Source organism: Vidua chalybeata, chromosome 10 (genome assembly GCF_026979565.1).
Source record: "Vidua chalybeata isolate OUT-0048 chromosome 10, bVidCha1 merged haplotype, whole genome shotgun sequence".
Taxonomy (NCBI): Eukaryota; Metazoa; Chordata; class Aves; order Passeriformes; family Viduidae; genus Vidua; species Vidua chalybeata.
Window position 1 is genome coordinate 12,813,838 of NC_071539.1, and position 19,274 is coordinate 12,833,111.

General features: G+C 42.3%; 1 protein-coding gene across 2 annotated transcripts; it reads left to right on the forward strand.

Annotated features, from left to right (window-relative positions):
• On the forward strand, nucleotides 1–19,274 carry MELTF (melanotransferrin). Of its 2 annotated transcripts, XM_053952255.1 has the most exons (16): nucleotides 1–210; nucleotides 2,729–2,883; nucleotides 6,449–6,548; nucleotides 7,914–8,096; nucleotides 8,404–8,560; nucleotides 9,419–9,486; nucleotides 10,170–10,357; nucleotides 10,537–10,717; nucleotides 11,654–11,805; nucleotides 12,200–12,296; nucleotides 13,162–13,356; nucleotides 14,495–14,651; nucleotides 16,769–16,836; nucleotides 16,937–17,124; nucleotides 17,920–18,118; nucleotides 19,096–19,274. In XM_053952255.1, exons 1-16 carry the CDS (start codon nucleotides 165–167, stop codon nucleotides 19,164–19,166), a joined length of 2,205 nt encoding a protein of 734 aa, XP_053808230.1. In that variant the 5' UTR covers nucleotides 1–164; the 3' UTR covers nucleotides 19,167–19,274. The 2 variants fall into 2 exon arrangements, with proteins under 2 accessions (XP_053808230.1, XP_053808229.1); XM_053952254.1 differs by having other exon boundaries at nucleotides 17,920–19,274.

Genomic DNA, 19,274 nt, shown 5'->3' on the forward strand with positions numbered 1-19,274 from the left:
CGTGCCGAGGTAAGCAGGGCTTGTTGCTGAACAGAGTGCATTGAATTGCAGTTGAACACAACTGATTTTCACCTAAGACCAGGCTGGAGGGAGCACTCTTGCAGGAGCCTTGATCTCTGGGAGTTCTGAAGGCTGAAAAAATCACAGATCCCAAAACCTTCACCATGAAGAGCTCTAGAAATGTTTTCTATCTTCTCTTCTTTCATGCTGGTAAGTGTCCTCCAAAAGCTTTTGCTGTGGCATGGGAATTCTGTGTGATGTGAGAGAGCAGAAGGAAACTGGAACCACTTCAGAACCAATCTTATATAGCCAGGAAAATAAACAGAAGGATGTAATAGAAAAGCAGTAGAAAAGGCTGCACTGAACACCATGTATATACCTTTACTCATTGGTGTCAAATGTTCTCTTTCCCCAGCACTGAATCAATTTCTGGTTCAGTGGCGTCTGTTTTTCACAACAATGAGCAGTTCTATGACACTTACTTTGTAAAAATAGAAATAATTGCTTTATTTCACTTCTCATGCTCTGTGCAACATGTTGGCTTTTTCCTGTCACTCACAAATTGTATTGGTGAGTGCTTTTAATTTCACCAGAGGCGTAGGTGCTGTTTCTGAAGTACTCTTCAGTTCTTCAGAAAATAAATGGTCCTCATTAATTATTTTCTTTTTTTTTCTCAATTTTTTTTCTGTTGAAAGCCCTTGATACTGTAGTAGTAGCTGTATAAATTGCCATTTGATGTTACACAGTGTAGTACCATTACTTTGAGGAGTTATTGGGATGTTTGTCAGTTATAATTATGGGTATGTTAGGACTCTGAGCCTATTTCAAATAGAAGATTCCAGCTTCTGCCATTTTAAGCTTTATATATATATCTGCTGATATACAGAAGGGCCAAAATTGAGAATAAACTTGGGTTCAGACACTGACCTGATGTTTTAAGCTGGTTTTCCTTGGTGGTAGGATGAGAGGATAACTGCAGGCCTTGTCTGTGCTCCAGCCCGTTTCAGATTGGCTGTCTTGTAAGGAAGGAGCCAGAATATTGCCCAGATCTGACTTTCCTCTAACAACAAAATTCAGCAATTTGGAAAGGGACCAATAAACACTTGGTTTTGATGAGTGAGGAGAAGACCAATGGATTCATGCTGTTTCACTATTTTGGCTGAAATACAGAGCTAAAAGAACTTTATGTTTCAGGTGTATGGCTAATGATTTTTTCATACTTTCATGCTTTACCCCCTTTGTGTCTATATGTAAAATCAGAATGCTGAGGCTGAAAAATAGCACTTAGTATACATACACGTTGAGAGGCTGAGCCCCCTCAGAGTTTAATTTCTCTTTGCTTATGTTTATAAAAAGAAAACCTCAAAATGGAGAACAGGATTTTTCTTCCACTCCCAAGGAATTAATGGTGAAAATTTCACCCCAACAGATGAGGTAGTACAAACATTAAGTTTTTGTGAAGTGTATTTTTACCATGACCTGTTGTGTCTTTCTCCCAGCCCTCTTGGTTCTCAGAATTCCTGCAACTCAGAGGTGGGCAGTTGTTTCTCCCTCTTCTGGCATATGCTGCCATGAAAACTTCCTGTAAGCTTTCCAAGTCTGACTTAGTATTTGTTGTCAGCAGTAGAGTTGGCTCTGTGTCGCAGAGGAGCAGCAAGCCAAACCCTCTGTTTCAGTATTGGATCTTTTGGCATCAACAGTCTTGTTTAGTCTGCAGCCACTAAGTCAGCGGATGTGCACGGAGCACTATCGGGCACTCTCGGAGTCATTTTTAACTTGCACAGTCACATGTGGCATCTCAGCTGCAGGACACTGGGGGGGACGTAAAGGGCCACTTAGAGGTATTAGAAAACCACATGATAAATGGTTTACAGCAGACTCCAGCTTAAAAATGGAAATTGTAGACAAGCAGTGGAATGTTGTGTCCCTGCTTATGAAAATGACTGTGCCTGTTTGTCCCACGCCTGCGTTTCCATCTCACCGCACTGTCTGCGCACGATGACCTCTCCCTACAAAAGCAACCAAGTGTTTGTAGCTTTGGCACTTAGGAGGGTGACATTTGGGCCTCTGAAAGGCACCTTTCTTTGCTAATTAATGGAAATCTCCACTACTCAACTTGAGTCTTTTCATTCATGGCTCTGCCCTCCCCTTTTCCTGACTGTGCTTACGATCTCTTATGAAAGACTGTTTTGAAGGGCCAAGTTTACTTTTCTAGTTTTCATAATAAGCCTAGTGGCAAGGCTTTTGAGCACCTAAGATTGCTTTTTTAATTCAGACCAATAAGGGCTGGTACAGGACTCCAAATACTAACTAGCAATACTCAAGACAAGAGTTGTCTTTGGATAGTCTCTTTGGTTTTGTAGCATATAATTTTAAATAATGATTTCACATGATTTTAACTTGATTAAGATGGTATATTCTGCAAGGGTTTAAAATAGTCTGGATGCCCTGACCTGTTCCATAGTACTTGTATTTCTTATGTCAGAAACAAATGCCATTGGATTTCAGTATCTCAGTCTGATCTTGTGGTCAGTCCAAAAAAAAACTCATTATTCATGTTAATTGGAATGAAAGTGGGAATTACCTCTAAGGACTCACAGTGAAGTGAGCTCTGATTTTTTTCTGTTTGGAGGGAGAAGCAGAATGAAAGTTTGTCTCTAAATGGTAAGCTCTGTTGCAGAAGCTCAGATGGGTTTTGTAATATTTTCTCTTGGTGCTGTGTTTGCAGCTCTCGGCCTGGAGCGTGTCCGGTGGTGCACAGTGTCTGAACCAGAACTTTCCAAGTGTAATGGCATGAGCAAGGCCTTCAGTGAGGCTGGCATCCTTCCCCCTCTGGAGTGTACAGCAGGGGGGTCAGCTGCTAACTGTACCCAGATGATCAAGGTGAGCTGTGAGTGACACCAGTGTCATTAGTTTAATTATCCCCTGGCAAGGAGCACTGTTGTATGGTGAGTGTGTGGCAGAGGCAGCTGACCCTCTGCTTCCTGGCATTCATGACTCTGACAAATCAAGGCATATCTTTTTTAAGAAAGGCACAGAAATATACATATGGACTTGAATGTCAGAATGGCCCCATGTCATCTGTTTGGCTGCTCCCATATGGCCAGTCAGTAGGAACACAGCTAAGGTCTTAAATATTTCCTCCCAAATAGTAATCTTTGATTTGGGAATTGTGTCAGATTTATTTAGCAGATATTTAAGAAGGGATGGAGCTACAAGATGCAGACAGTAGTTAAAACTGTGCTGCTTAGCCTCTAAGTAGATTGTATTTCGATAAAGTCTGGATCAAACTCCCATTTCAGGGTCCTGTTATGGAAATTGCTGTATAAACAGATGAGCTGAGTATAATCAAATCAAATCTCCCAATACTGAGTACAAGAGAAAGGCAAAGCAGCAAGTGGGGTGAGCAAAGGGCAAACCTCTGTATTAAGCTGTATTAATTCAGCTGCCCAGAGTGTGCTCAGCTTCCAAAAACAGTGTGCCTCTCGGGAAGGCTTTAAAGGCTGTGAACATGTGAATTTGCAAAATTATGTATGCAAAATAATTCCCTCCTTTGGAGGGGGTAGGAGGTAAAAAGTGAATGTTGGAAGAAGTGTGGAGGCAGGTAATCATGGTTGTCATCACTGGCAGAGTGTGGGGGAAGGGAAGGCTGGCTGGCTGTGCTAATAAAGAATGTTCTTTGTAGATATGCCTGAGAACCAGGTTTTTGTTGAGATGCAGCCTGTCAAGGACAAGAGGTTCAGAGGAAGAAAAGGAGATCTGAAAGAACAGTTTGAAGGGAGATGAGGCAGATGATTATGTGGCTAGAAAAAAAGGAACAAGAACTGATATCTTGTAATTTTGGTCAGTGAAGCAGAATGGTTGTCTGGCTCCTAAGACTCCCGCATTGCCTCTTGATAAATACTGTTCTTGAGCAAGGGTGTCAGGCTCTATTGAAGAATGCTGAGAGCAGATACTGATGCAGATGTGGATCTCACCTTGGGAATAGCCAGGGCATTCTAATGTCAGATCTTCTCCAAACCACTTGGCTGATTGCATTGTACAGAGGGAGCTATTAGATTCTGCAAAGCAGACTATATAAAGGGCTGATGAGTGTCTGCTTCTGAAATACAGAGCTCACAGAATTGCATTTGCAAGCCATTGGAAATAGCAGGCAGGCAGACAGCAGGAGTAAGTTGCTTTCTGATAAAATGAATTTTCACTGTAAGGCTTCAGACAAGACTTTGTCTTTTAGATCTCCTTTTTGCTTTTTTCCCCTTGTGATAATAATCTACTAAATATTCAAGCCAGCCTACTCTGTGTAGAATCCCTGAGTTGGCATCTGCACTGAACTCTGATCCTTGAGGCCAAGAAGGGAGCAGGACACAGTGGCTGAAGAGGCAGATGCTGTTTTGTAACTGCATAACTTGGACTTAGACCTGTGTATGTGTTAGCACACGGACAAAGGAAAAATCCTTTTTGATTGAAGGTGTGTAAAAATTAAGAAATACCTAAATATTTAACTAGGGGATCTGACAATATTGAATGTGACAAGGGCTGATTTTTAGCAGGTCTTTAAAACACTTATGTAGGTAATTCTCAAATGTTGTGACATACAGAAATAAACTTCCTTTGAAAATAATGAAGAGAGAATTACCATCACATGTATACTTACTAAAAAATTGTAGGTGAGTCCCTTGCTAAATTTATTGGCAAATGCTTGCTGAAAAAAAATGCCCATGCTGCTATTCATATGTCACCTCAGCAATAATTGTGTGTTATTTAAAGTAGAGATCTGTAGCCTGAAAACTACTTCATGTTAAAAACAACAATAGATGTTTTTTGTCTTGTGCTATTTTTACAAAAGCTATTTATTAGAGACTCTGTCTAAACAGAGCGCAAAGATTCTGTTTTTCAGTCAGAAAAGTGCTATTTCCTCTGAAAATATGGCCATATAGGATACCTCATGGTTTCTGTGGCCAGCCCTTTCCATTTTATCTGCTCTACTTTTGGTCCATCACCAATTCTAGAAGCTCATTTTGTTCTCCCTGAAGGTAAGAGCCTTCTAACTCCCACCTTCTCTCCTGTCAGGCGTCCCTCCTGAACCACAGATTGTATTTGATTCCTACACTGTACTGTGCTCTGACCCTCACCAGTGGAATATCACATCTAGTTATTCAGAAAGATTGTGTCTGTTCTTTAAGATGCAAATATCTCCCAAACCCAAGTCCGCTTCAGCTTCCCTTGGATTTGTTCAGCTCTCATTCATGATAAGGAATTCTCAGGACATCTATTGTTTCAACTGATTAATGAATATAATCTTTTTTCTTCTTCAAGCCAAACAAGTAAAAGATTTCAAATTATATGGCAACTTCAAATCTGGTTTAGATGTCAACATCAACATATTGCCTGTGCCCTCACACAATCCCCTAAAAAATGTTCAAGCTCTTTATGTGGTTCAGCCTGTGGGAAGTTGCTGTGCTGTGCTAGGCAGTCCCAGCCCTGCTTTGACCATGCTTTGCAAGCTCCCAAGGCATGGAGAAACTAAATGACCCCCTCCATGGCCAAACCAGAGGTTAAGCAAACTGATAAGAAACTTGGAATTACCTTAGAAATGCAAAATGTCACACTGCTGATTATTTTCTCTGCAGTACCTTGTCTCGGTGTGAAATGCCCTCTCCTGGCTCCCATAGGTTCAGTACACAGAGGGAGCTGATTCTGCTGCCGGGGGTGTTACAGCAGTTCTCCTGGTGCTGCTGCTGGGGGAGCCCCATCCTGTGCTCTCCAGAGCAATCCTGCAGCTGTAGCAGGATCCCAGCAAGCTTGGTGTTACAGTCAACAGAAAATACCTGGTGTTGCTGGACATCTTCCTGAAAGTGGATGCCTCAGATTTGTATCCTCCCAGTTTGAAGAGTCTTTTTAGATACTTTCCTCCTTCTCAGGAACCCATTGCCACCTGCTCCCCCACTCACAAAATGCATGTCTGGCTTGTGCTGAGCTACAAGCCAGCAGGCTCTAAGGGTGCTTTGGAGTGCACTTTGGCATTCAGATTTTGTAGCTCCAAAAAATATTATTTTGAGCTATATGTGAATATATTTATTTTATTTAAATCATCAAGCTTTGGGGCACAAGCTACAGAGGTGAATGAAACTTCTAATTGCTGGGCTTTAAGATCCTGCAGAGAGCTGCAGCATCAATTTCTAAGGTTCCTTTGAGCTGTTAAGACTGGTGAAGCCATCATTGTGCAGGGCTGGTTTCTGCATTGCTTCTGCTGGAAGGCAGTTTTGAAGGTCTAAAATCTCTCTTGGTAAGAGTTGTTCAGAAATTTGTGTGCCCTTAAAATAATTGGAAAAAAGAAAACACACATGCATATTAACTAAGGGCCTCTTCTAAATGCATGGGTACTCTGGTTGTTGATAACTACTGATAATTAAGCTTTAACATGTATTCTGCCCTTGTGCCTACACAGGATGATTTGGCAGATGCAGTGACCCTGGATGGCCGTTTGATTTTCCAGGCTGGAAGGGAGCATGGTCTGAAACCTGTAGTTGGGGAAGTATATGATCAAGGTATATTCTAACTACATACCTTTTAGATTACTTAAAATGCATAAGAAAAAGCTTGGATTTACTGTTTGCATTTTACTTGGAGTCTTCTTGAAGACTCGAAACAGTGGGTAGTGGTCAGCTTCCCTCTTGGTTGCTCCTGCTTGTAACAGACTGTCTGGGGAAACAGGAGACACAGGGCTGTGACAAAGTCTGTCCTGAAGCATTTAGGTCAGAGTAGCTGTTCCTGTAATAAGTTTGTTGGGTTGGTTTTTGTTTGTTTTTTACTGTCTCTCCGCTTTTTGTGTTCTCTATTCCATACTTTATATATTAATGAATTGCTAAGCATAAACCACTAGGTTTATCTCTCAGTCCTATACATTAGAATAATTAGATTTTGTTTTTACTAATGTATTATAACCTGTTGGAAGAAAGGAAGTGCTAGATTCTGCTTCTTGTCTGGGTGACCTTAAGCTTTGAGTTCCTTTCAAGGCAGAGACAATAATTCAGTGGTGACTTGTCATCCTGACTAAGGGCTCAGTATCAACACATTTGTGTAGTTCAGAGCTGGATGATGCCCCCCCTAACTTCAAGATGCAAAGGAAGGGAGAGCTCTGGAAGCAGTTTGCTGGCAGTACTGTCCCATCACTCTATTGTGAGATGGAGCTGGATTTGTTTTGTAGCTGGGTCTTAGTGTTACCTGGCCAAAGGTGTCTTCAGAAGTTGCTGTTGGGGTCAGGCCACAGGATCTTGGATCATGTGCAGCAGCCCCCCACCCTATTAAACATACCATGACTCTGGTGAGGGACCTGTACTTTGGCTTCTCAAACCAAACAGGCCTCAGGACCCAGAGGCTGACTATCTCCATTAGTCAGGCTATGAGCTCAAATCAGAGAAAAGTGGAAGAAATGTAATGATTTCTAATCTAAATACAGTCAGATTGAATGACCTTATGATCACTTCAAACCCTCAGCTCTTGACTCTGAGTTATATTAAACTGTAAAAAAAAGAGAATGAAATCAGCTGTGATGCTCCAGAGACATCAGTTGACTCTGCTGTAACAAAATTAAGATCCACTGTACAGCAAATTATATTGGTTTCAATTCAATCCAGATATATTTAGTCATAGAAAGCTTCTTTCTGAAAGGAACCTCACTTTCAAAGCAGAGTGACCTCCAAACTTAGAGCAGATTGCCTGTGGACTAAGACAATTCACATTGAAAAAGTAATGGGGTGCATTGATTCACAGTCAGCAGGGTCTCAGCAAGGATGTGAACACAGTGACTTCCTTGTGCGTAGGGCAGGCACAAGAGTCCAAAAATCAGTGTATGTCACTGTAATGCTGCTGTGGGGCTACTCAGGTTGTTTCTCTTTCTTCCTGTGCTGCAGAGATTGGAACTTCCTATTATGCTGTGGCTGTGGTAAAGAGAAGCTCCAACATCACCATCAAGAGCTTGAAGGGAGCGCGCTCCTGTCACACGGGCATCAACAGGACTGCGGGCTGGGATGTGCCAGTGGGGTACCTCACTGACACTGGGCACCTGGCAGCAATGGGATGTGACCTTCCAAAAGGCAAGAGTTACAGGGCAAAGATCCCTTCAGCAATGCTCTCCCAATGGTCTTGGGACCCTCTGTGTGTGTACAGAAATGTGTGAATCAGCTGTTGCTCTTTGACTTTGATGCTCCTTGTAGGATCATAATGTAGGTCTAATGAAGATTGCAGGGTTTTTGGTTGTTTTAAACTTGGAAACTATCTTTTAAGAGGAAAATAACTTGTGCCTTCTGGATCTTTTTAGAGATGTACTGTGTGGATGTGTTAAAATGAAATTGATCTTGTTTATTCATTGCTAAAAATGCCTCATTCTAATTTTGCATTTAGCTGTAAGCGACTATTTCAATGCAAGCTGTGTTCCTGGAGCAAATGGTGTGAACTATCCCAAATCCCTCTGTCAGCTCTGCAAAGGGGACTCAGAAGGACAGAACAAATGTGAACAAAATTCCCAAGAGCAATACTTTGACTACAGTGGGGCTTTCAGGTAAAAATCCTGTCTGTCAATTTCTTTATTGCTGTACTCTCTCCATAGTCATCGTGTTCAGGCCTCACTGACAAGAAATTGAAACTGCAGCTTTCAGTTGATCTTGTTAGAAAATCTATAGTTTTGTTAGGATAGCTATGCTTTTAATCTAACTGATCAAAAGTAATTCTTAACCCACTATTTCAGGTATTAATGCCTGGATATTAAAACCAAATGGATATTTAGCACATATACTGGGCAGGGAAAGCCCACTGCTATTTGCTTGGTCCAGCAGCTGTTGATACAATCTGAGTGTTTCAGCAAGCTTTACTGACTTATCTTTCCCAGTGAAACCTGATGATCCTTGGAGCCTGAGAGCTGAACTCCTGCCCTACTTGGCTATTTCAGTTATCCCACCTAGCTGCTCTGAATTATTGAGTTGCTCTGCCCTCCATTTTTGCAAACCAATCTTTATTTTCCTCCTTCCCATCTGTGTGCTGCGTTGCAGCTCCCAGTCCCCGAGTCATAGCGTTAACAAGGGCAGAATTTGCTTATGAGAAGTTCTTGCTCCTCCCAGCGTATTCCCCAAAGGACTGTGTGACTGCCTTAGACACAGAACTGTCCTGGACAAAGAAGGTCATGGTGTTTGTCCCAGGCAGCACTGAACATGTTGTTCATATTCACCAGATGACAATGATAGTTTACTTCATGCTCCAACAGCCTCTAGTCTCTGCCTTGAGCAAAACTCTCAGCACAAGGAAATAGGTCAATGTCTGTGGCTGATGGAACGGAGCACAGAGCCCTCGGGCTGTCAGCTGGCAGTGGCCAGAGCACAGGGGTTTTATAATGCCTCTTTGTGGTTGGATTTATATTTATTAGGTGTTTGGCTGAAAATGCTGGAGAGGTCGCTTTTGTGAAGCACAGCACAGTGCCTGAATATACAGATGGTGAGTAATCCTGAAGCTTGTTGAATAATGGCTGCAAGGTCTGAAATATGGTGTTTGTAATGACAGTATAATATCAAATCTTTGATGTATTTTGAATTGAGGAATCAGCAAAAAATGCTGTAATACAGATAAAATCTGAAAACAGATGTACCCTCTGAGGTGTGCACCAGAAGATAGTGATTTTTTTTAAATGCTTGATAGTTTCAGTATAAGGTGAAAGGTGGAATCTTAAGCTGCTTCTGGAAAGAGATTTTCAACAGCAGAAACATATTTTTATATAGACCTGGACTGTTAAATTGCTCCAGCCTGCCAAGGGATTCAGTGGAAACTAGGAGTGAGTTAACCTGCCTTGTCTGGCACTAGGTGAAAACTACCTTGAGCATAACATTGCTTTAATATGTCTGACCTGGGAGAAAAAAAGCCAAAAAAATGTTGTACATGACCCTAAACTAGGGATGCTCTTGATACTGCTGCAGACCCCAGTACAGCTCAGTGCAGTCTCACAAATGTTACGGGACTACAGGACCACAAAGGTGCACAGGATATGCTGTGCAGTGAAGAATAGTTCAGAGATGCTCAGAAGATGGGTGTTCTGTCCATGTGTGCAAGTGAGGCTTAGAGCAGGCGTGGAGCCAGGAGCATCGTCCCCACCTGTTCCTTAAGCACATCCTGTCTGGTTTCAGGGAGAAGCCTTTCTTCCTGGGCCCAGCGGCTGCGCTCCCGGGACTTCCAGCTGCTGTGTCGCGATGGCAGGAGAGCTGACGTGACCGAGTGGAGAAGCTGCCACCTGGCCCGAGTCCCCGCGCGGGCCGTGGTTGTGCGGCCTGACACAGATGGGACAGTTCTCTTCCAGCTCCTAAACCAGGGACAAGTAGGAGGCCGTTTCTTCATTGCTCCTTTGTGTTTTAGAAGGATTCTCCCAGCTGTCAAAGCAGACTGAAAATGGGATATCTGAGCACCTTTGGCTCTGTGGGGTTTGAAGGTGTATGGGATGTCACACATCCCACATAGAGCAATGTGTGACATGTGCTTCTTTCTTTAACATTACAGCAAAGATTTAATGGGGTGGGCGCCAAGTTTCAGATGTTTGACTCAGCAGTCTACGGTGCCCAAAATCTTCTGTTCCGAGATGCCACCACAGAGCTTGTTGCGATCACAGCTCAGAATTACCAGGCATGGCTGGGTGATGAGTATCTTCGTGCCATGCAAGCTCTGAGCTGCAACCCCAATAGTAAGTTGTCTGTAGCTTCCTCTTTATAACCAAAAAAGCAAAAAGATAGCTGATAACACAGACCATCTTGACTTCGCTTTATTTTCTTCTCACTCTTGGAGTGTTATGGCAAGATGCCAGTCTGATCTTTGAGCATGGGCAAAGGTCACTTTTTGACCTAGAAACAATACTGCATTGCAGAACAGTTTCCTGTGCAAACTGGCCAACTTCATTATAAAATGGCATTTTTAGGCATTTTCTACCCTTTCTTGGTGTATGAGAGGCATTAATCTGGTAAGCTGCTACTGCTGCCTGGTACTTAATTTCTTACCTGCTGACAAGAGGAAATAATAATGTGCTGCTGCACAAATCCCCAGGTAGTCTATAAAAATGGATGAATGGATTCCTAGCAGAGGATTTCCTCCCTAAGCTGAAGGAAACCCTCAGTTGTTCTTTATTGAAGCATTCTGGTCTTTCCTGCTATCAGAAGAGAGTAGAAATTACTTGATACACATACTGGGAAAGTCAGAAACAAAATTTGCAAGAATCTTTGCCTGAAGAAGCTTAAAAATCCTGGCAACTGAGCCTCCCAGATGTGATCTGTGCTGTGGCAAAGCCCCTCACCTTCCTGATTTTTCTCTTTTGGGCATTGCTCTGTGACTGTCATATGTGAGGAAGCTTGTATTCAGGGTGGCTTTTTGCTGCACTCCAATGGTCAGTAATTGTAGGAACTGTTGTTCCTTTGCTGTGGAGAGGTTTGCAGTGTGTACATAACTGCTCATCAGGGTGTGCCCTGGTTCTGGTCAGGTGTAAGTCTGAGCTGGAGGGATGGGGAGCAACACAGAAGCAAATATTTTCAATAACATGTATGGGACACATGTGACAGTGGGCAGTGTGAATCCTTGTTGTGTATTGCAAAGAAAGTGAATGTTGCATTTGCTTTTCAATTTTGTGCAGCAGTGCCAGAAAGCCTGAACTGGTGTGTTGTATCCACTGAGGAGATTTGGAAATGTGGTGAAATGGCTGTTGCCTTCAGAAAAAAGAATTTAAAGCCAGCAATTCAGTGTATTTCAGCCAAGACAAAGGAAGAGTGCATGGAGCTGATCCAGGTAGGCTGCTACAATCCTTGTGCCATAAACAAAATGAGCAGAAACTGCTCTCTGCTGGGTAGGTGAGGTTAGATATGTGCATTCACTTTGGTGACAGGCAGGAGCACTGGATTTGAAGGAGATGATCTGTAGCTCAGATGCTCTGGATGAGCCTGAACCCTGATGATCTTTGGTTGTGATGAGAGCACTGTTTTTCTAGCCTGTGTGTGTGAAATCTCCTGTCCCTGTTTCACTTTATGCACATTTGGGAGGTTTTCTTTAGCAGTGTGATGGCTCTTTTGCTGTAAGGCTTGCCCTTCAAGGTGCCACACGTGTGACCATAAAGGTGTCATCATTGTAGCAGGGAAAGTATGTGCTGGGTTTTTTCACAGAAATCGTATATTTTATCTTTCAGAGAAAGGACAGTGATGCTGTAGTTCTGGGTGGAGCTGATATTTACACAGCTGGGAAGACATATGGCCTTGTACCAGCTGCTGGAGAAAGTTACTCTGGTAAGAAGATCCAGAAACATAAATATTGACTTTTTTTTTCCCAGGTTGTTTGAAAACGGTACTAAAAACAGAGTCTTTTGTTCCCAGCCCTGTTGGGAAAGCTGTTTTCAAAGGAAATAAGAATTATTGCCCTCACATCATGGTTAGAGGAGGATATGAGATGAGCTTCTGCAGTGAGGGTACTTTGATCTGTCCTGCTGCAGGACCAGGTTGAGTCTTTGGCAATTTTGAGTCTTGTACCTCTTCATTTGTTTTTTGAATTCTGAAAAAAAAAATATTTTCAGTGGAAAAAATTAGTATTCACAAAGTCAAAATATTTTTAAGATAAGCAAAAATACAGAAATTGCACAGTAGGTTCTAGTTAGAAGCAAATTCTTCCTGTCAATGTGGCTGCTTCAGAGTCACTGATTAAAAGAGGACTTGTGTCCACAGTATCACTAAGGCAGAGTTTAAATTTGCTGCAAAACTCACAGAAGTTTTAGTGCAGGTTTGAAGTTTTCACATAAAAATAACTTCTTGAAGCAGATTTGCTGAGTTACTTATACCCTAAACATTGTTTTTCAGAGGGATGTATTTATAAGAGCTGGTGGGAACAAGAACACTTTCATCATCTTATCTGTAGATTCAGCTCAGGTGTGCAGCAGTAGCAGCTTACAGACCAGAGGTTAATGCAGCAATGTGAGGCAGTAGAAGTGAAGAGTAATTCCATGTACATCCATGCTGCCTGACTAGCAGATTGTTGGTGCAAGTGAAGTTGCCACCAAATAAGTGTAATGGATCCACAGATGATCACTAAGCTGTGGGAATGCATAAGGGAAGCTGTAATGTGTCGTGTTTTTTTTTTTTTCTTTTTTTATTTTACAAGCTAATGACAGCAGCAATGCATACTATGCTGTGGTGTTAGTGAAACGAAATGCGTCCAATGCATTCACCATCAGTGACCTGAGAGGGAAGAAGTCCTGCCACACAGGACTGGGGAGAAATGCTGGATGGAATATTCCCATTGGTGTACTAATTAAGAGGGGGATTATTAAGAACAGAGACTGTAATGTTCCTCAAGGTAAGACAACAGTAATACATATCAAAAAATAGTAACAGTCTAATGATAAACTTAAATTAGGGAAGTGTTTTTGATATTTCATAGCTCTATATTAATCATATCTCTTTGTGAAGGAGTATTGTGTTTTTAATATAATTATTTGAAATTGTAAGTTTGCCACCATTGTGGACTAGTGGAGGGGTCTAAGAAGGTTACATCTAACACAAAAGTATTCCTTTCCTTTATCACAAAATGATTGGCTAATTTAGGTTGGAAGGGACAGTTTGAGGTCATCTATTCCAAGGAACTCTATAAAAGGTCTGGTAGTTCATATTGCTCAGGTCTGTGTCCAGGAAGGTTATGATTAAGTCCTAGGACAGAGATTACACACAACCTCTCTGGACCCTGTCCCGCTACTTGACCATCATTGGTACAAATGATTTCTTACATCGAATCAGAATTTTCCTTCTCATAACTTTAGTCTGTTGCTTCTCATCCTTTTGCTCTGCACCCCTGAGAAGGCACTGGCTCTGTCTTCCTGAAAAACCCACCATGTAGATGAAGATAACAATACACTGTTAGTTGTCTTATCTCCAGGCTGACCAAGTCCAGCCCTCAGCCTGGTAAATGCAAGTTGTGTTTCAGCCCTCTGAGCATCCTGCTGTCCTTCCACTGTATCAGCTCTGTCCATGTCCTTTTAACACTGGGAGCTCAGAGCTTGCCACAGATGTCAGAGGAGAACCTTCACTTCCCTGACTGCTCCCCCAGCACACCCCATTATCCTGAGCATCGATGATACATCCCTGTGCCCCTCTCCAGGATTTTATTGCATTTATTTTCTAATTGCATTAGGTAATGAAACAATGTAGCACAACAAGAAAAAAGATTTGTAAACGTGGAACTCCACATTCTAATTTTGCTTGCCTACTTCTTATCTATCACCTAGGAACCTCTTTGGTTTCATTACATAGTCAGCTAAACAGTGCTCTAAAAATACTTTAGAAGTTCTAGTTTGTGAATTCCAGTAAGGCAGCTGTAACTTGTATTTCTATTGTTCTACTGAAACCTGCATTGGTTATAACTTCATGATGTTGTATCTGCCTTTTTTGGTGAAGAGCCCACACTTTTCACTCCTTATGTTGGTTTTGTCTTCCCCCAGCTGTGAGTGAGTTTTTCTCTGCCAGCTGTGTGCCCTCAGCTGAGCAGGACAATTACCCAGCAAAGCTCTGTCAGCTGTGTATTGGAGATGAGAGTGGAAACAACAAATGCAGTGCAAGTAGCCAAGAGCGCTATTACAGCTACAGCGGAGCCTTCAGGTAACTGGTACCCACGGCTGTGACTCAGTGTGTCAATCTGCCAAAATGCAAGGAGTACCTGGTTTCCATCCCAGTCAGCAGACAGAGGTTATTGTTGCTGCAGCAGGTGCCATAAATGAGGTGGGATGTGTGTCCCCAGATGTCGTCACCAATGCAGGTTTGGCATAAGGCATTACACTGGCTCATGTCACAGCCTTTGCCGCTGCCTTGCAGACAGCCAGGTGGCCAACAGCCCAACCTGTATGTCTGCACAGAGCACCCTCCTTGTGAGCACCAAGTAGATTGTTGCTGGCCTCCAGTCTTGTGTAAATCTAGTGGGACAGTGAGTCTGCCACTCTGGATGGGCAGGTCATCCACAGGCAGCTCTAGCAGGGAAGCAGACACACAATAGCCAGGATCTGGCTGCTGTAAGTCCTTGTGACAGGGATCCTGGAGTGTGTCTTCACTACTCTGATTCACTGGTGGCTGTAGCTGAAGGTAGATTTCTGTACAGCACAAACAGCTATGGCCGATGTTCAATTACCAAATCCTCTTCAAAACAAAATATGTTAAAAATAGAGGGGGGAGAATAATATAAAATGGAACAAGTACTTTGTGCAACAGTGTACATGTTCAGATGGGGCCATCCCCAAAGACTGTGAAATTCTTAGATATGGAAGGAGCATTTCCTTTTCCTGACCTTCACCTTGGAAGGAAATGGTGCATGTAACAGCTTATAGAAAGCCACCTTTTCCCTTCAGGGAAGAGACTTCAACAACAGCTGCCTGGTAAATAATGAAGTGTTAGATTTTGATAACTACTTTTTGCAAATCTATTTAGTTGAGTCCAGATGCTCTGCTGGGTACAAGCCTTGCAGGCAAACTCCAGATCCTCTGCTGTACTTCATGGATTAACAGAGCCAGCTCCCAGTCATGAGATGAATGAGCAGCAAATGCTGTTACAGGCTGCGGGACCCTTGCTCGTAATTCTTAAGATTGTGCATTTGATAATAGTGCCCATACAGTCTAACTTTATATGGAGATCACTTTTTTTGTTTTTACGGGAGAAGATGCTTAATTCATTGAGAGATGTGGGAAGTTTTAAGTATTTAAAATGTAGAATTTGGGTGGAAAAATGGAGGACTGCAGTCTTCTACAAGGTAGGGGTAGGTCTATCTGTGACACTTACATGATCCCCTCTGAAAGAAAAATGAATTATGGAAGGCATTTGAGATGGACTTAAAATTCAGATTTCCAGATTCCTTCAACTCTGGCTGTCTTCAGACTAAATTGATAGAGGTGTGAGAGGCCATTCAATTTGTGTATATCCCACTGTCTGGGGCAAATTAAACTGCACAGAGTACTGAAAAATGTGTTAGGAAAGCTTTTTCTGATGGGGAAATGCACTGAATAGCCCCACTGAGTCCTTGTTCTCTGTCTGACTGTATCAGCCACATTGTGACTTATCACCTTTGATTAGAACTGTTGATGTTAAACTAGGTGCAATTAAAATATATGTATTTTGGGTAACTGTTACCAGTCATAACTTCCTCTTGTATTTTGTACTGCATAAGCCAATACACAGTTACAGCTTTACATCTGTTTCATTGGTTCCATTATTTTGTTTTAGGAAATGCTCCTTGAAAACACTTATAGAATAAGCTACATAGGAGAGGAGATGGTTTTAGGGTCCCTTGGCATGGTGGGCTATTTCTGCTTCAGAAAATTAGAAGAAACTGAACTTAGTTCTGGAACAATTAGCTTGGAAATTGCAATTAGATTAACTGGAGATCTCCAATGTAAAGGGCTGCAAATGCTGCACTGAATATCACATAACAGATCTTCTATTTCTGTACTCATCTAATATTGGTCTTTCTTGTTGTTTTTCACACTGCTTTAATAACTTTTTTCTACTCTATTCCACTCTTGAAATTTGTAATTCAGATTTTTTTTTTGCTTTTCTCCCCATCTAAGATGCTAAATTTCTCTGGTTTTTCTTACTAACTTTGGGTCCACTACATTTCCCTTCAGGAATGCCTGTAAAAAAAAATTGCATTCTAAACCTATGAGTTATTAAAAAAATGTAGTTCACCTAAAGCATTTTCAATTGAAAGCATTTATATCTTTGACTTCCTTTAGGTGCCTGGTAGAGGATTCTGGGGATGTGGCCTTTGTGAAGCACTCGACAGTGTTTGAGAACACAGATGGTACTTAGTTTTACATGTCTCTATATTATAATTCAGGGTTTATTTTTTTTCTTGTTTTAGAGCATTAATTGCTTGACAATGACCAGTTTCTTCTTTTCAGGAAAAAACAGTGCTAGTTGGGCCCAAAAGTTGAAGTCCAGTGATTTCCAGTTACTGTGTCCAAATGGTGCCCGTGCTGAAGTCACCCAGTTTGCCAATTGTCACCTGGCTCAGGTGCCAGCTCAAGCCGTTATGGTTCATCCAGATGTCAATGTTTTTGCTCTATATGGACTGCTGGACAGAGCCCAGGTACTAATAATCCATTTATTTTGGGGGGGAGTTATATATGGTCTTACAGTCCAAGGATAAAGACAACAGGACCACACTGCCATATCCTGCCTCATGGCACTGGCAGAATGTGCACAGTGCACAGCCCTGTTGGGAGTGTGACAGAGAAGGTAAAGTACAGCCCATGTAACTCACTCAGTAAAACCACCCTGGTGCACAAGGGATTTCAACTTTTTGCCCAGCCACTGGTTGCAGTAGTAATTTTGCTGGAGCTTAAGGTGTTTTCCCATGGCTGTCCCCTGTTTCTGCATTGTGCCAATGCTTCTCCATTCTGGAATTTTCCTTGAAATGCAGTAGAACTTTGCTGGGTTTGCAGCCATGCACATGGTAAACCAGGCAGGCAGAGTGTGCCTGGCTGCCACAGCGAGGTTCCTTCTTCTCCATCCTGAAGTTAATTAGTTCAAAATCGAGACTGAGCAATATCTCTGTGCTAGGCTTCAGTCATGTCTGTAACTTCTGGGCAGCCAAACCCTATATTGCATAACAATATTGAGGCAAGAGAATTTTTTAAAACTTACAGCTCTTTTTCCAGATAGTAACAAAAAACACAAAATAACAAATGCTGTTCCTGTAATTGCCAGTGGCAGAATCCTGTATCTGATCTACTGGAGCGTCTAAAAGCAAACGCGTAAGAGAGGTTCTGCAATTGTGTATGAATTTTTCATCTACAGAACGGTTCCTGTCATCTTTCATGTTGTATGACACAAACGTAGCACTTCATCTTGCAAAATGCTGAGAAGTTTTCATTATTTTCAGGTCTACTTTGGAAATAGCAGCAATGGAAATGGATTCAAAATGTTTGATTCTTCAGCTTTTCAGGGAAAAGACTTGATTTTTAAGGATTCTACTGTTGAGATTGTGCCAGTGAAAGAGAGGAGAACGTACACAGAATGGCTGGGGAGTGAATATATTGAGTCCCTTGAAGGGATGCAAACACCCCAGTGCTCTGGGGCAGGTAATAAGATAACACAGTACTTACTCATGGCTACTGTCATTCCCCTGCTTGTTTTATGTCAGATACAAGGCTTGGACTAACACAGTCCAAGTGGGAACTTCCAGGCCACCTCTGCCCTGCCACCTTCTCTTCAGAAAAGCCGCTCTCTGGATAACATGTTCTGCTACCATGTGAATGCCTCTTCCTGCCTCTTTGCAGAGCAAGTGCCAACAGCATCTGCTCATCAGGGAGTGGGGTAGGGCTGGAAGCTGCCCCTGTCTGTGTGGATGGGGTGGAATTTGGGGCAGAAACCAGCAATACAGTACCAACATGGTTTACAAGATCAGTCTAAAACTGGAGCATCTCTGCCATTGTTGCTGATACTGAACCACCCAGGATTCCCAAGAACTGTTAGATGGATTCAGAGTTTTTGACCTGTAGAAGAATTTTTTTTGGAAGGCAATATCAAAACTCTCTTGTGTAGTGAATTTTCTCTCTAGTGGCCTCTTGGCCTGGCTATGCTTATACTCCACATCCCTGCTTTACCCATCCTACTCTGTTTCTCCTGAGCTCCACTGCCACAGAGGTAAGTGCACAGAGAATGGACAGGCTGTGAATAAAGACCAGTCCAGCTTCTGCCATGGACAAAGTCTTCTACTTTCCATCAGAAGAAAGTAGGGGAAATTTCCAAAGTCACTGGATGAAAAAGAAGCCCAGAGAGACTGGAAGGGGGATTACCCTTTGACAGAGAAAAGAACAAAGCCAAACGTGAGCATCCACTGAGCTTACTGACTTTCCACACCCAGTGCTCTCATGGCTGGCCAGAGATGTCCTGTGATCTTCAGTTTGATGCAGCCTTCAACAAGAACTGTCCTCCTTCTACATGGGGCAATGCCTTGTGCATGAAATTTGTATTTGCTGTAGGTGAAACAAAGTACTTCACTTCTGAGTAGCCATTTCTACTGGCTGTAGTATTCAGGTTTTATTTTTATCCATAGCTGCACTAACCACAGATACTGCTGTGCTGCTGGCAGGCACTGTCCTTCTGACTGTAGAGACCACCTCATGATGCTGGGATGAACAGATATTTAGTGTAATAAAAACCTGGTAAAGCCAGATAGCAATTACGTAAATAAGTGAAAATAGCAAATAAACATGAAAAGTAATCACACTTTAA

What these genes read in the sequence shown, in the direction of transcription:
- MELTF (XM_053952254.1), top strand. Translation starts at nt 165, where the DNA reads ATGAAGAGCTCTAGAAATGTTTTCTATCTTCTCTTCTTTCATGCTG. An exon ending in TCTGAGCTGCAACCCCAATA is followed by an intron (nt 10,718 to 11,653) that starts GTAAGTTGTCTG and finishes AATTTTGTGCAG; the next exon opens with CAGTGCCAGAAAGCCTGAAC. An exon ending in AGTGTTTGAGAACACAGATG is followed by an intron (nt 16,837 to 16,936) that starts GTACTTAGTTTT and finishes TCTTCTTTTCAG; the next exon opens with GAAAAAACAGTGCTAGTTGG.